The following is a 14498-nucleotide window of genomic DNA, read 5'->3' as shown; positions in this document are numbered from 1 at the left end:
AATAATTGCTCAATATTCCACACTGTCACCATCATCCCTCTTTGCTTGAGTAGACTGTACTTTGTGGCCTTTAAATTCCTGTTTTCAAAAGGTGACTGAAGTAATTGCTTGACAACAACTGTGTGAAAAGGGACATGTTCTCTACATTGAACAGAATGGTCCTCACCTACATGGGAGTGTTTAATCGCTTTAGCTGTTCATTTATCCTTTTACACTGAAATACTTCACAGCAATTACAGAAATTCAAATACAGGAAAAAATGGCTAAGATGTTTGCTTTTGGTTTTGGAGGTATTATTTCCTTTCACACTGGAATATTAGTGTTTTATTTTTCCAAACACATTCTGTGGAGGTATGCACAATCATATAAACAATTTTCTTTTCAGACGCACCTGATCAGAGGAAGTATTCTGTCGGGGGATTGCACTTAAATAAAACTGTCCTCCATTTCACCTCAAAGGCTGTGCTGTCTTCATATTCGCTTCTCATGTCTTACTTATTGTAAACCCAACCCAGTGGAGGAACTGAGAAAAAGAGAGGATGCAGAAAAGTCCTCTCTCCCATTCCCCTCTCCTCCCCCTTTCTCCGCTGTCCCTCCCGACCACAGGATTCATATTCATCCCTCAATAACGTTTAATTAGTAATGCCAAATTCATTAACCTGTACTGCTGTTACGCTGGCCTCAGCCATAAATTAGCTTAATGTGAGCAGACGTATTGCAGCTGTAATAAGGGACATAAAACTCAAAGAGAAACACATACTGTTCCTCCATAGTCATGGATCATTATAACTCAACAGGGTTTTAGAGCAGGAGCGTTCCCTTTCAGAGTAGCAGTTCTTTAGCAGCTCTTAACTATAAGCCCATCAAACACGTTTCTTGTGATTCCTTAGAAACTTGTTTTAATGCTGGTTGAAATAAAAACAATGTCATGGAAATGAATTACTCATGACAACCATTACTTGTATCACCACTTCTCTCATGCTTTCACTCAAATACTGAGATTATAATATCATTGAATGTTTAATGGAAATGACAAATACAAAAGAAGCTGAAAAAATGCTCTTATGCAGCTGTCAGTTGTGTCAGTAAAAGAGATGCAGGAAAGAATTCAAACTGCTTCTGACAGCTCTATCTAATTGGTCCAACTCTGGCATCTTGTTTGTGTTTATTCAATTATTATAATTATTATATAATATATATATATGTATATATATGTATTATATATAAACGCACATAATCTCCACGAAACAAACTTCTATTGTAAAAGCGTCGGACGACTTTCACTGTCCTAGGATTACACGTTGACCTTTCTGCCCCTCTATCCCCCAGTGAGCTCGCCTAACAACTCGCACCAAAGAGCCTATTAGGCCTGGATCCTACTTTGTTGTTAAAAAGGGTCTTGTCCTTTCAGAACACTCACTTCCTTGCTTTCTGTTTTTTCAAGCATAGGTGGTGGAGGAACACAAGTTCATTGTTCCCGTGCAGATGGAAGTTGGAGTTACCAGGGTAACAGCTCTAATCCTTTTTTTTTTTTACCACTTTTTTCATATTAACAGCCTATCAAGTGCTACCTTTTAAGTCACAGGCAGGAGTGCTCACTCACTTTTAATTAGCTACGATTCTGTTTGCCAGGAGACAGCATGATGAGCTAATCGAAATTTACGAAATAATGACGTACTGCAAGCAGCTACTTCTTTCTGCTGAGGCCTGCTCCAAGAATAACAATAATGACGATATTATCTGGGATTGCACTTTAAAACACTGCCGTGCCAACAAAACAGAGGACATGATTGTTCTGGTGTTTTTCATACAATCAACAACCCATTGTTGATGACTTGAGAACTAAGGGAGCAAAGAATGGGTGCCATAATGATTGGTCTGTGCTGCCATGAAGATCCTGTACAAAGTGTCCACAGAGGAAAGACCTCGATAGACTACTGATTTGCTTGTTAGGGCTGTGGATGAAGACAACTGTCTGGCTTTGAAAAAAAAAAAAATGTCCTTTTTTGCTTTTTGTCTGTCTTGCCGCTCAAATAACCCCCAAGCCGTATTAGAGAAGAACCATTCATATGGTGAAAGGCTGGGAGTCACACAGACTCATGTAAAGGGGCCACATAGTTGCTGGAGAGAATGGCCATTTATATAACCTCCCTGCATCTCAGACAAAAATATAACTGATTTCTAGCAGACGATAATAAAAGGTGTGCTTGTTATCTATAAGGTGACAAGGTGTTCCAGAAATAATAATGTATTTATATTTGACCAGTGCTTCTATGTGTGGATAGAAAAAGTCAGTTTAGTTCACTACTCATGTATGTCAACTGAGCTTTATCTAACATGCCAAGATGACTCAATTAGATAATTGCATATCTATGCTCCAAAACTAACTGCATTACAAATGCAGCTCAGCCATTTGGAAATTAAAATATCCCTGAGAGTAGATTATGATAAATAGAGGTTGAAAATAAAATATTTTGTCAAAAAGTTCCACATCTAAACTTACTGGGTGAGAGCTCAGCGGGGTTGTACAAACACGGTGCTGCACCTATTAGCTGTGCTCCATTGTGAAGGAGTGAGAGAGACAGAGCAGGAGGGCAGGAGGAATGCTAAGTGGGCCCCTTAGCCTAGTCAACCTTCAGTGGGTTTCATTTATCTTCATCTTGTTAGACTAAATTAATTAACAATCTCAATGTTACACACTTTCTCCTTTCATTACATCAAATAATGGCAGAAATGGAGGGGGAGGTCCTGCCCACTGGGAGTAGACAGAGACTGAAGACATCTCTCTCTCTCTCTCACACACTCTCTCTCTCTCTCCCCTTCTCTCTTTCTCTCTTCCTTTACTTATCTCTCTCCCTCTCTGTGTACACATCTCTGTATTCTGTCTCTCTTCCTTCCCCTTTCTCTCGCACTCTCACTCTCACTCTCATTTTCTCAGTCTCTTTGACTACACACACAAAAACCTGTTAAACGTCTTCCATAAACATATGAAAAATTGATCTAAACTGAAAACACATCTTCTCTTCAACAAAGAGGCTTACAATAACACAAGCATGAATAGTTGTCTATTAAAGACGCTGTGCACATTGTATCCTGTAGTTCAGAGAACTTTTGCATTAGTTTTAGAAACACTGGGAATTTTAAACAGACTGGCATTATTATTAGGAGACAGTACAAAGGCTTTGACTTGTACGTAAAATATGAAGTTTAGACTTTTTCCCCATCACATCTGAAGAGTTTGATGTATTTTTCACGATGGCCATGTCTCAGGTGCTATTAGGAAGCACTTTTTACAGCTATTAAAGCTCACAGTATGTATGACTCAAAACCAAACTCATGACTCATTACAATAATGAAAAACCCATCCGGTGTGCTACTGAGATACGACGTATAGTATAAAAAAGTCAATAACATCTGCACACTGGAGGAGAAATGTAAGAGCATGTTCAGAAAGCCCCCTTTGACCTAATTCAGTTGCTTGAGAAAAGATACTGGGATTCTTCACTGGAGGAATGTCTAACTGCCACATCCATCCAACCTCTGTTTCTATCCTTTTCTCCCCTTTCACCCCTACCCCCACTCCACAGCCCACTCCAGGACAAGTCTTATCCAAGCAAAAGGGCTAACCCTGAAGCAAAGCCTGCCTTTAATCTTGGCCTGATTGTTGAGGCCTCCAATCTCCAGCCAGTGTGCGTGATATCTTTCTACTGGCACTTCTCCTTTAATTAAAACAGACATTGACAGAAGGATGTGGATCAGCAGCGCAATAATGTGTTTACTTTGAATAATCACAGTGTTTTCTCACAGCTCCGAGAACAAAGGGAAATTGCTGAGAAACAGCCAAGGTCAGGGGTCATGTTTCTTTTTTCTCTCTCTTCTTTTTTACATGTGGGATTGGACGTAAAAAATATCCATGGTGAATCTGAGCTATGCTTCTGCCAGCCGCCTTAACTATCCCACCCCACTTCAACATACAGGATACAGCACATCTTTATTACAGTTAGTTATCCACCAAACTGGTTTCGACAGGTGGTGAGAGTTAAACACTGTCATCCACTTTGTAGCCTTACTCCAAAGAAAGCGGAAATGAGTGTAGGCAGTGCACTCTCAAAAATGTAACATGCTATATGCCTGAATAACTCCTGTCAAACCACTGCAGAGATACCACACCAAATAAATTGGTGCCATGCCATGAAAGATAAAGCAGATACTGTACATTTTTGCATTATATGTTTTACCTGTTAGCTGCAGAAGACAGTAAGTAAAAGAATTATATATAATTATATATAATTCATATGTAAGTAATAAATGCTTTTGTCAATTTATTCTAATTGAAATGAAAAGTTTCAGTTAACAGCCAGATATGCCTTTGTGAAAAAGTCCTTGTGCATATAATTTACACAATATAATTCTACAGGATTAACTTTGGTCGAAATTTCAATTCTATCAGAAGTCAACTCTCTTTTTTCTTGAACTTTTATAATGTGGACCTCAATCATCTTTTTAGTACCATTTTAAATGATTGGATTCTAAAGATAAATAAAATAAATTTAAATGCATGAGAGATTTTTCTATTGAGTTCCTCCATTACACTTTGACTTGTGAGAGTAATGGTATCAAATTGTCCTTTCTTTTTAAAATGCCCCCAACAGTTCTGAGAGAAAAAAAAATGCTGTTAATTTAATCAAATAAGTGACCTTTTGAAAAAGAAATCAAAGAGGATTCATTAGCTTTAGTAAAGTTTGGCTGACAGCAGCTTTGAAAGGCAGATGCTGCTGCTGTGGCTTCTAATGAGCCAACCCTAATTAGGGAGCAACACTGGAGCCTAGAGAAGGTGGTTGACTAGGAAAGGAGCCAATGGTAAATACGCTCTCTTATTTACTTCCTCTGTGTGTAATGACAGCACAAATTTTTAATTAGAATCACAGGAAGGGCAAAGACAAAAAATGTAAATCTTTATGTTAGGCTGAATACAAACACAGAACACAACAGGAAACAACAGCACATCACAGGACCGATATGCCAGCGACTGTCTTGCCCCTGCATCCCTGATTAGGGAGGTTAGTAAGGGAGGGCAGATGGGGAGAGTGGTCTGAGAAAAGCATGCAGTGCAAAGACACAGAAAGCCTGATCTGCAGATCCTTAAAGCTGTGAAAGGGAGAAGAAGGAAACAAAGGGGAACAGCTCATCTACATCTGTGTCTGTGTCCCTCAAGTTGTTGACGTGTGCTTTCAGTCTGACTGGAGGATATCAGGGTGAGCATGCCAGCCAGTCACATACTACATGAACACAACCGTAACACACAGCTTGGGTAAATATGTTAGAATCCATGTTTGACATTGTTCAAATATACAGACGCACACACAAACGTGCACGCACACACAGGACAAAGTCTAAAGCTAACAATGTGTCAGAAAGTTTAACCCCTGTTAGCCCGCTACCACCCCTGCCCAACCTATGATCCTAAATGGCAACAACAGAAATGTAACTAACCTCAGTAAAAAGCTGCTACGTAGAAAGCCCTCCATGTCAGCGTGTGGGGTTCTGGCAGGAAAAATCACAGAGAACCATTTTCACTATGAAACGAGTGATAATCAAGAAGAAGAACAAGGAGAGAAGGGAGAAAGGAGGGAAAGGAGAAAGAAGGAGGAAAAGAAAAAGAAAAACACAGAGCATACATCGTCCTCCTATAATAAGGCATGTCTTTAATTAAAGCAGAAATATGGCTACGAACCCATCCTCTTTTTTTATGAACTGACATCATTAATTATACCTCTCTCCATCGAGGGAGTGGATTTGCATACAACATCGGTTTGCACTGAAAGCCTGATGATATGTTTGCATCAAATAAACTCTGCCTACTGATCTCTATACAGTCTTTTTCCACGGCTGTGTGCAGATATATACATGTACATCCAGCACTGTAACCACAGATCCCAGAGCAGCCCCAGTCGGTTCAGAGTAGCCAACGGTGGTCCAGCTGCAGCCCATGTGTGGCGAGGGTGCTGTGGCTTCTGGGAGCCCAGCCGCAGGGGACCCAAGCTGGGACTCACAGTGCCAATGAGGCAAAAGGATGTGGTCATGATGTCACCACTTGCAGGGGTCGTTCAGAAGCCTTACCCACAAAATAGTGGAGACACATGGCTAAAAATTACTTACAACAGGTTTCCATTAACCGATGTTATTGGTCTGTATACTATACACTTTTATTGTGTTAAGACTGGTTGGAAATTGATTAGTACTTCCATGTGCTTTGTTTTAAGTGGTAAAAACAAGCAGCGACTCTAGAGAACAGACTTTTGTCAGTGGTTGAAATTTAAATATCTCAGATCTCACAACTAGCCTTATAAAGATATTCAGCCAGTGTAATATATTTTCAGCATTCTTACAAGTAATTTCACTTCAGCATTTCATCTCTCCACCGTCCTTTTATTCAATTTCATAACTTTTAAATTCAACAGCTATAAAGTCCATGGATCAAAATTCCTGCTGTGAAAATCACTACTTTTTAACACCAATGGAAAGAAAAATACTCTTTTCTGAACTTCTTCTGTTGTAACACTGCTTCATGCACAGCATCGTGAATAACACAAAACACAACAGCAAATGACATCTCAGCCCTTAAACACCTTAAGTTTTAGTGACATGGGTGTAATTTGGCATTTTCTCCCCTTGCTCTCTTGGCTTATGAGACAAAGCCTCTGAGAGAATGGAAAGAATGAGCTGGGCCCAAGGACACTGTGCCTTTCAGTCTGGCCAGCACTTAGCGAGGCAGTGAATCCACAAGGCCCAGAGGGCTCAGCCGAGACTTTTCTCACAATAAGGTGTCTGGGGAGGCGGGAGTGGCATAGCCAGGGGCGCTGCAGCTCTGCTCTTTTCTCCACTCAGCTGGGCCCAGCGCACATAATACCATCCCCACGCCACAGCACACCAAGCCAGTGACAACGTGAGAAAACAACCGTCAAACAGTGCAGAGCAGATCAAGCGTGTCTCCTCACTTCTCTGAGTGCAAAAAGCACACATACTCTACGTCAGGCGCACACAAACTAAAACAATCCACAACACAAATGTAAGTTCACTCTGAACTTATAGTACATGCAACCACATTCTAGTACATATTTACATACTGCAAACCTCTGATCAGGAATTAAGGGAATAAAAACAGTCTCGAGTTTGATGCAGAAGCAAATGTATATATAACCAGTCACAGGATGAGCAGAGCACTCTTCATTATCATGTGAATGTGTGTTTATTTTACTGGCACCTGAACGCTTCAGCGGGCTAAAACAGTTAAGTAGCAGGAGAGAAAATGAACTAGATTAGGCCATGCTATGTTTCTATCTTTATCTTTGGTCGTATTCCATAACCCTTGGTCTTTCACTCTCTGTGTGCTTGTGTTTCCTCAGCTGTGCCTGCTGTCTACAGTCCCATTGTGGTCAGAAACAACTGAACTTACCCTATGGAAGCAGCGGTGCAGTTTGGAGAGCAAATGACCAAACTCGGGGAAAAAGTGACTGAGGCACATTGTATTTGCTCTTCTACGAACACAAAAAACAAAAATGTCTTTAAATTAAGGTTAGGCCACAATTCAAGGGCAGGCTTTTCGGTGAAGGGGGGGGGGGGGGGGGGGGGGGCATCACTAAGTTGGCCTGGACCAGTCTGAGCAGCACGGCAGCCCTTTCGAAGAATGAGCCTCTGCCAAAAGCTGCCTCTGCCTAACCAAGTCTCCCACCATCTGCAACAAATGTGCTCTATTAAAGCAGTACCATATGGACAACAAGCTAGCTATTAACACGGCTTCAGCACATCCCCTTAACCTAGCCCAGATTTCAAACTTCCAGTCAAATTGACTGCTGATTTAATGCACCGCCAGCAGCCATGTGGGTCTTGGCACGAGACGGCACTCTCAGCCTTCAGTCATTAACAGGCTCACGTAGTGCGCAGCACACAGTGAGACATAGAAGTTAGCTACACAGATCCTACCAGTAACTACATCCCAGGTTACTTGGTGTATCTCTTAAACAAACCCATATGAGAAAAAGTAGCAATATCCAAAGAGGAGGATACAGAGAGCAACAGTCTGTGCTGATCCAACTCCAACTTTCTTAAGACAAATAAACCCAGGCTCAAAACAGTCTATTGTACTGAGTGGAAACAAGCTTATGAAGTACATCTACCCACAGAGCTGCTGCAGTGGCAGCCTAACTGGTGGCTTATGTCTCAGTTCTTCCACAGTGATGGAGAGTGCATTTGCTCCCTCTGCATGGATCCAAAATGGCAGTGATTAACCCTGCAGGGTGTGAGGGGGGGACACTTTAATCCCTGTGGGCCGGGCGGCCATGTTGACGCCTCTCCCCTCTCTGAGTCATGTGGGGACCCACCCACTGCTCACAAAGCTATGCTCTCTTCTCCTCGTCCATGACGCCACGGCTATGAGCCCTCTGCTCTACAACCCAGAGACAACACACACACACACACACACACACACCAAATCAATTACAGTTCTGCGGTTTTAACCCGACTCCAAAGTTCAGTAAATTTTGTTTGTTTATTTTTTCTCCTCCTGTCTCAGCTGCTTAGATACTGTACATAATTAGTGTGGAAATTCATTTCTTCTCTGTGTATGTATAATGTATACAGTGCAGTGGACTTACAGAGACTTAGTCTTGGCAAAATTCAGAATACAGTTTATTTTTATTTTGCATTTTGATTTCAGCCTTTGTAATTATTAACCAATTTTGTTTTCCATGATAACAATATTTCACCATCACACCAGGTCAGTGCCAGTTTTTATAACAAACATTTTATTACAAAATTTACACTACTAAAATATCTTGCCTTATTTTCAAGCTCAGTTTGTAATTGTCAAGATCATTATTACTATTATTATTATTATTATTACTATTAATCACATTGGATCTTTAGAAGCTTGATTTTTATTTTCTAAATGACATTGTATGTAAGAGGCAGTTATAAGTTTTTAACTCTTGTACATGAAACTAAAGATCATTGTTCCACAACATCTCCGCCAGTAGTGTCCCTATGCAAATTGAAGTGATAAGCTAAAGACTGGCTGATGACAGTCTAATTAAATAAGCCTTTCAAAGCTCTCTGTGGAGCAGTGGGATGTGTGAAAAGGTACTGTTGGTTCGAGAAGAGGGAGATCCAGGGAGGAAAAAAAAGCTGTCCAAGCACTCCCAACATCCCAACAGACAGCTTTACGCCAACTCAACACCCAGTCACATGAAATATGGCGATACCTGGTCCAGACATATATGCATATACACCTACAGTGTAGCGCACCCCCACACACACACCTTATGTTACCTTTACTAATGGCAGTGGTGTCCCATTGACCCCCCCATCCACACACACACACACACACACATACACACATACATACACATATCTCAGTCAGAGCTGCCAGATGAGTAGTGAATTAATTTGTGTGAGCCACTCCAGCATTAGGAAGGTGTGTTGAAAGGTGTCTGCTCATGTTTCAAATTAAACGCGCTGCTGGTCAGCATTAGCACCTCGCCACCCGTCGGCAACTGACACTTAGGGGGTGGGGGGATGGGGAGGAAGGAGGGAGCCCATCCGCCGTTCACACTGGAATAATTAGAACATGTCAGGAAGAATTAATTTCCTCATTTTTCAAAAGGATACACAGAAATTACCATGTTATTATATGACAGGGTCCCTGGGAGGATTGGATTAAATTTGATTTCTTGCGCAGCCCACACAACAAATTAAAGTCATAAATAAGATGGAAAGAAGCGGGGCACAGAGCATATGTTTATGGCAATGAGTGAAGCCAAGGGACCAGAAACAACCATCTTCATTTCATTTTATTTAAATCAGGCCGACACCGTGTGTCTGAATGACAGCAGTTGCTAATGGGCCGAGATTAGAGGCTCCTTGATATTAACACAGAGATCCAACAACTCCAACTAAAAAGCAAAGGAGCGTACAGTGTGTATGCTACTAGATGAGCCTATTCTGCACAGAGTGACCGGCTACCGCTTCATCTAGGTCTTATCACAACAAAACGTTCTGAACTTATTTATTCTACTTTGTTATCTGATTTCCGACTTTACATTCAGCTTTTATTTTAACTAACACAACACAGAGGTAGTACAGAGTGTAATGCTCATCAGTCTGTTTAAGAGTTGTAGGTAACAACATTTACCCCTGTCCGAGTCAGTCAAACCCTCCATTAGTTTTGGAGTCAACAGAAAATTAATGTCCGATTAATGGCTGTCATTTGTCCATCAGCACGACAATGAGTGTCATGCTGATAGACAAATGACACAAATGCCAAGTTTAGAAGCAATGGCATTTGCAAATTGACATTTGTATTAAAAACAGATTCCTTAATGTTCTATGAAGAGAGAATAAAAGGCCAAAAAAGGAGAAAAACAAATTAAATCTTCCATTTAGGATGAGATAGATCCCAGTTCAAAGAGAATATTGAGCTGCCGCCATCTAGCAACACAATACTGGACACCATCTCTTTTCTTGGGGCGTAGATTAGACTTGTTAGCTTACCATTACAATTTAATACTGGCTTGCCTGGGTTGTCTGAGTTTTTCAACTCTTTCAAAATGGGCTGTCATTAGAGCCGAGCACTCCCCTGGGCACCACAAACTTTAAATAATTTGTGAATCAATTAACTGGCTACTCTCAACGCAACAGGGATTTCACACTCCAGGGTCGTGGTGCATTATCAGTTAAAGACGATTCATGGCGTTTTGGGAGAAAAGTTCATGGTTGAAATCATTAATTCATTTTACCGGACTTTTAGTTATGCATTACTTTCCACAGCTGGTGTAGCAAGAAGATTAATGGCATGTTCTTTGGTCTTGTTTTCTGCTGTATATAGCTACTAGGTGAAACGCTGTCCTGCAGTACTAAGGAAGATACCTTGAGAAGCAGGACAGCAGCCAAATCCATATTAGGTTTTTATTCTTAGGAGGATGAAAAAGTCCATCAAACCTTCAGAAAATAATTTAAAATAATAATGATAATAATGATAATAATTAATAGTAATAAACTCAGCGGTTACGTCCTTTTCATGTGGTTTAATATAGACCATACCTCATCACCAACTGTAAAGAGAGCTCAGACAACACCCAACCTCAACAAATTAGTTAAAGCACAGTTAAAGCATATTTTAGTTTAAGCACTTCAAAATGAGGTCATTCATGAGTAATACAGAGAGCAAGCTATTAATTGAATGCAGACTTTAGGAAGATGGATAAAGTTCAGGAGGGTTTCCCACATTCTTGCCAGGTAATGAAATATGCAACAATTAGTTTTCCAAATTCACACTGGGATCCTCTGAAGTAATTGAGGCTGATGAAATTAAAATATTTGTAAGGCGGTCGAGCGGTCTCTGTTCAGAAACATTTTGACCATAATCACTGCAGGGTCAGCGGACTGAAGAGGCCCATTTGATAAATAATAGATGAGGAATAACCATTCAAAGGTTATTCATTTTCATTTTATGGTGAAGTGCAGTTTATTTAATTTCTAACCAAATGGCTCCTCAGCACTCTCTTCTTCAGTGGTGCCATCGATAGAGAGCTGAGAACCGCCAGACTACGTTGCTGTTGCTTGTTAGATGAATGGCACATAATAACAAAGAGTGTATAGTGTGTGCCTATTCACATGGTCTAACACATCCTCAGGTGTTTTCAAATGACATTGCAAGAGTGTAATTAAACTTGTACTATAAGCACTCCAGACACAAACTAAATTACTTTCTGTCATGTTTTGAGATTAATTAAAGCTGTGGGTCAATGGATCTAGATTTCAGATTGTACGAGGATCCAACTGCATGTCTCAGAGGAGTGATATGGCAATGAATGCTAGCCCACCAGGGCTTCATGTGGTATTTTATTTTGTAACAAATACTGACAGATGCCCGATAACATTACAGTGACTTAAATCCTTATAATCAAAACTTCAGGGGTCAATTTATTGACTACCTGAGGAGGCGCATTTTTAGCTGGACCAGCAGGAGCCAATACACACAGGTGGTGACCAGCAGAAGTACATCAATCATATCTTGTTACGTGGATGCAATTTTTGAACATATTCCTTTTTAATTTTTCACCTAAACCCAATCATCCATGTTGGAGGGCTGACCACACAGCTTCTGCTGATGACTCAGCTGGGATCTTTGCTTTAGCATCTTTTATTCATTTGTCTGTTAGTGAAGGTTGCTAGTTGATGTTATATCATTACAAAACATATCATCCAGTATCTGGTATCTCAAATGACCCGGAGAATTTCAAAAGAGGTGCTGCAGTAGGTTGATAGAGTAAATGATCAGGTATATAAGACCTGCTCACACCAGTTAGCTAGTATTGTTCTTAACATTAATTGGTTGCATTTTTTAGTTCTCGCAGTAATGTGTTATATTTTAGTAAGTTTGATTCATTATATTCTGCTTTTATGTTTACAGAACCGTGTACAGTGTGACCTGAGTGATGACTGACTGTGGTAGTACAAGTTCAAGCCGTTCACAACAACCTCAGCAGCACTAACATGCAGCAGCAGAGTCAGCTCGCTGGTAGACAGGTGCGTGTTCGCCAGAGCAGAAGAAATGGCATGATTAAACAATGGTAAATGGCCATGAACTTTGAATTCAGAGATGTTTCCCTGCTATTATTGGAGAGCTTCTCAACCACATTAATATGACTTCCAGGATATCTCCAACTGACATTTGGAAAAAAAAGAATAATATGAACTAAGTTCCTCACCTTTATTTGCTTAATATCTATGATACATTTTTATTAGAAAACCTGCATGAGCAGCAGCTGAGCAAAGATAGTTAAAGTAATATTATATTGATGCAGAGAGGACTGTAGTACTCTCTATTCTGTTTCTTTTAAAGCAAAATGCCACCTTTCATAGCAACTGTCTTACTGTATTGCCTTGAAAAAATTCACTTAAACCACTTTATACTGACATACGACCACTTATACATACATGCATATAGATAGATAGATGTTCAAAATAAGGTTGGATAGTTTCATATTATTCTTAATGCTTAGCTCTAGCAAATAGCAATCAAGTTTTCACATTTTTGACCAGTGTCACCTGTAAATGAATTTCAAAAGGTTGATTTTCTTTTCCTATAGTGTAGGAGCATGTCAAGACTTACAATTAATAAATACTAGAAAGCCTGATTTGACTTTAAAATTGCAACTTCCACACAAGGAGGTAGCTCATATCACACAGGAGCAACAGAATGTGAAGGAAGGAGACAGGGGGGAAAAAAATCACAGCACAGTACTGAAGGGAAAGCAAAATGCAAGAAAAAGAAGTTGAAGGATCTAATGTTTAAAAGGTTTATCTGTAACTTTGTGCCTATACAACTGTTTAATTGTGCATACATTGTGTGCCTATCCAATTGTCCACCTCATTTGATGCAGGTGTTCATTGTGGGTGAAAGACAGCAGGGGTGTATGAGACATGTGGCAAGACAGAAACAGCTGAAGAGGTAAATTGATACTTACAAAAACTGAAAGACTCAATCCCCAGCTTCCAGCGATCACTGGTCGGCTGATTTTGAATTCATGTAAATAACCTGAAATGTAAGCACAAATAAGAGAGGAAAGGGCTATTTTCAATTTGTCCTTGAATGCAACATCGTATCGTTATTATAAAGATCTACTGTATAAATATTACTTTTAAAATAGAAAAAATACAACATTTAAATATTATCAATGTGTTTAAATAGCTTCCAGTTGAGTGACTTTGGGACATAGTTAAAATCAACAAAGGTCTGAGATAACTGTATTTACCTACATCAGAACAAACAGAGACAGAACAAGAGGAAGAGAATTGGGGCCATAGTGTTGTTGGCTGAGGGTCAGAGTCTCCACAGCTGAGCGAAACAGCTTTGTTAGTGTCTGACCTCCAGTCCTCACAGCTGTCACCAATGGGAATCCGTCCTAGACAATGTTTGAAATCTACTTCTCCGCTACCTCATTAATCTGTCTTCCAGTTGGTGGATTCCACTAATAAACAGCTTTCATATAAAGTGGTTGTTTTATTAAATTTTGCTTTCTCTCTTCAAGCACTGCCTGCTAATGATTTATTTAGGGGCCATGCTCTGCTAGTTTCAGCATGTCTGTTGAAGGGCTGCAACTTAAGAGCTATGTTAGAGAATGCACGAATAACAAGGAAACTCAAGTACAGTATAAGTGCATACAGTTTTAGGAATCATCTGAACCAAATTCCTGCTTAAATGCACCCATAGTTCAGCGGTAAGGACAATGACAGTTCATTGATGGGGCCATCTAGCTTGAGGGATGGAAATGCTATGAGCTTATTCATGTTCATTTTCTCACATTATCTTGTTTTTCACAATAAGCCAAGATCTCATTACCAGCTGATTTATACAATTAGTCTGCCTCAGCACTGCCAATTAAACAAGGCCAAGGGTTTTTAAGGTCACGCTTAACTGATCTGTCACTAATTTGCAC

General features: G+C 40.1%; 1 protein-coding gene across 1 annotated transcript in view; it reads right to left on the bottom strand.

Annotated features, from left to right (window-relative positions):
- Nucleotides 1-14498, bottom strand: part of LOC111236575 (transcription factor SOX-6-like) — a 130130-nt gene that overhangs the window by 96085 nt on the left and 19547 nt on the right. The window contains exons 2-3 of the mRNA XM_022765364.1: nucleotides 13527-13597; nucleotides 5494-5544 (exon numbers count right to left, since the gene is read on the bottom strand). Of these exons, the coding sequence (XP_022621085.1) occupies nucleotides 5494-5528 (35 nt within the window). The 5' untranslated portion in view covers nucleotides 5529-5544; nucleotides 13527-13597. The remainder of the gene's footprint in view (nucleotides 1-5493; nucleotides 5545-13526; nucleotides 13598-14498) is intronic.

The sequence above is a fragment of the Seriola dumerili genome, unplaced genomic scaffold (genome assembly GCF_002260705.1).
Source record: "Seriola dumerili isolate Sdu_G_001 unplaced genomic scaffold, Sdu_1.0 BDQW01000674.1, whole genome shotgun sequence".
Lineage (NCBI taxonomy): Eukaryota > Metazoa > Chordata > Actinopteri > Carangiformes > Carangidae > Seriola > Seriola dumerili.
Note: the sequence above shows the minus strand (reverse complement) of the source record. Positions and strands in the feature narration are given on the sequence as shown.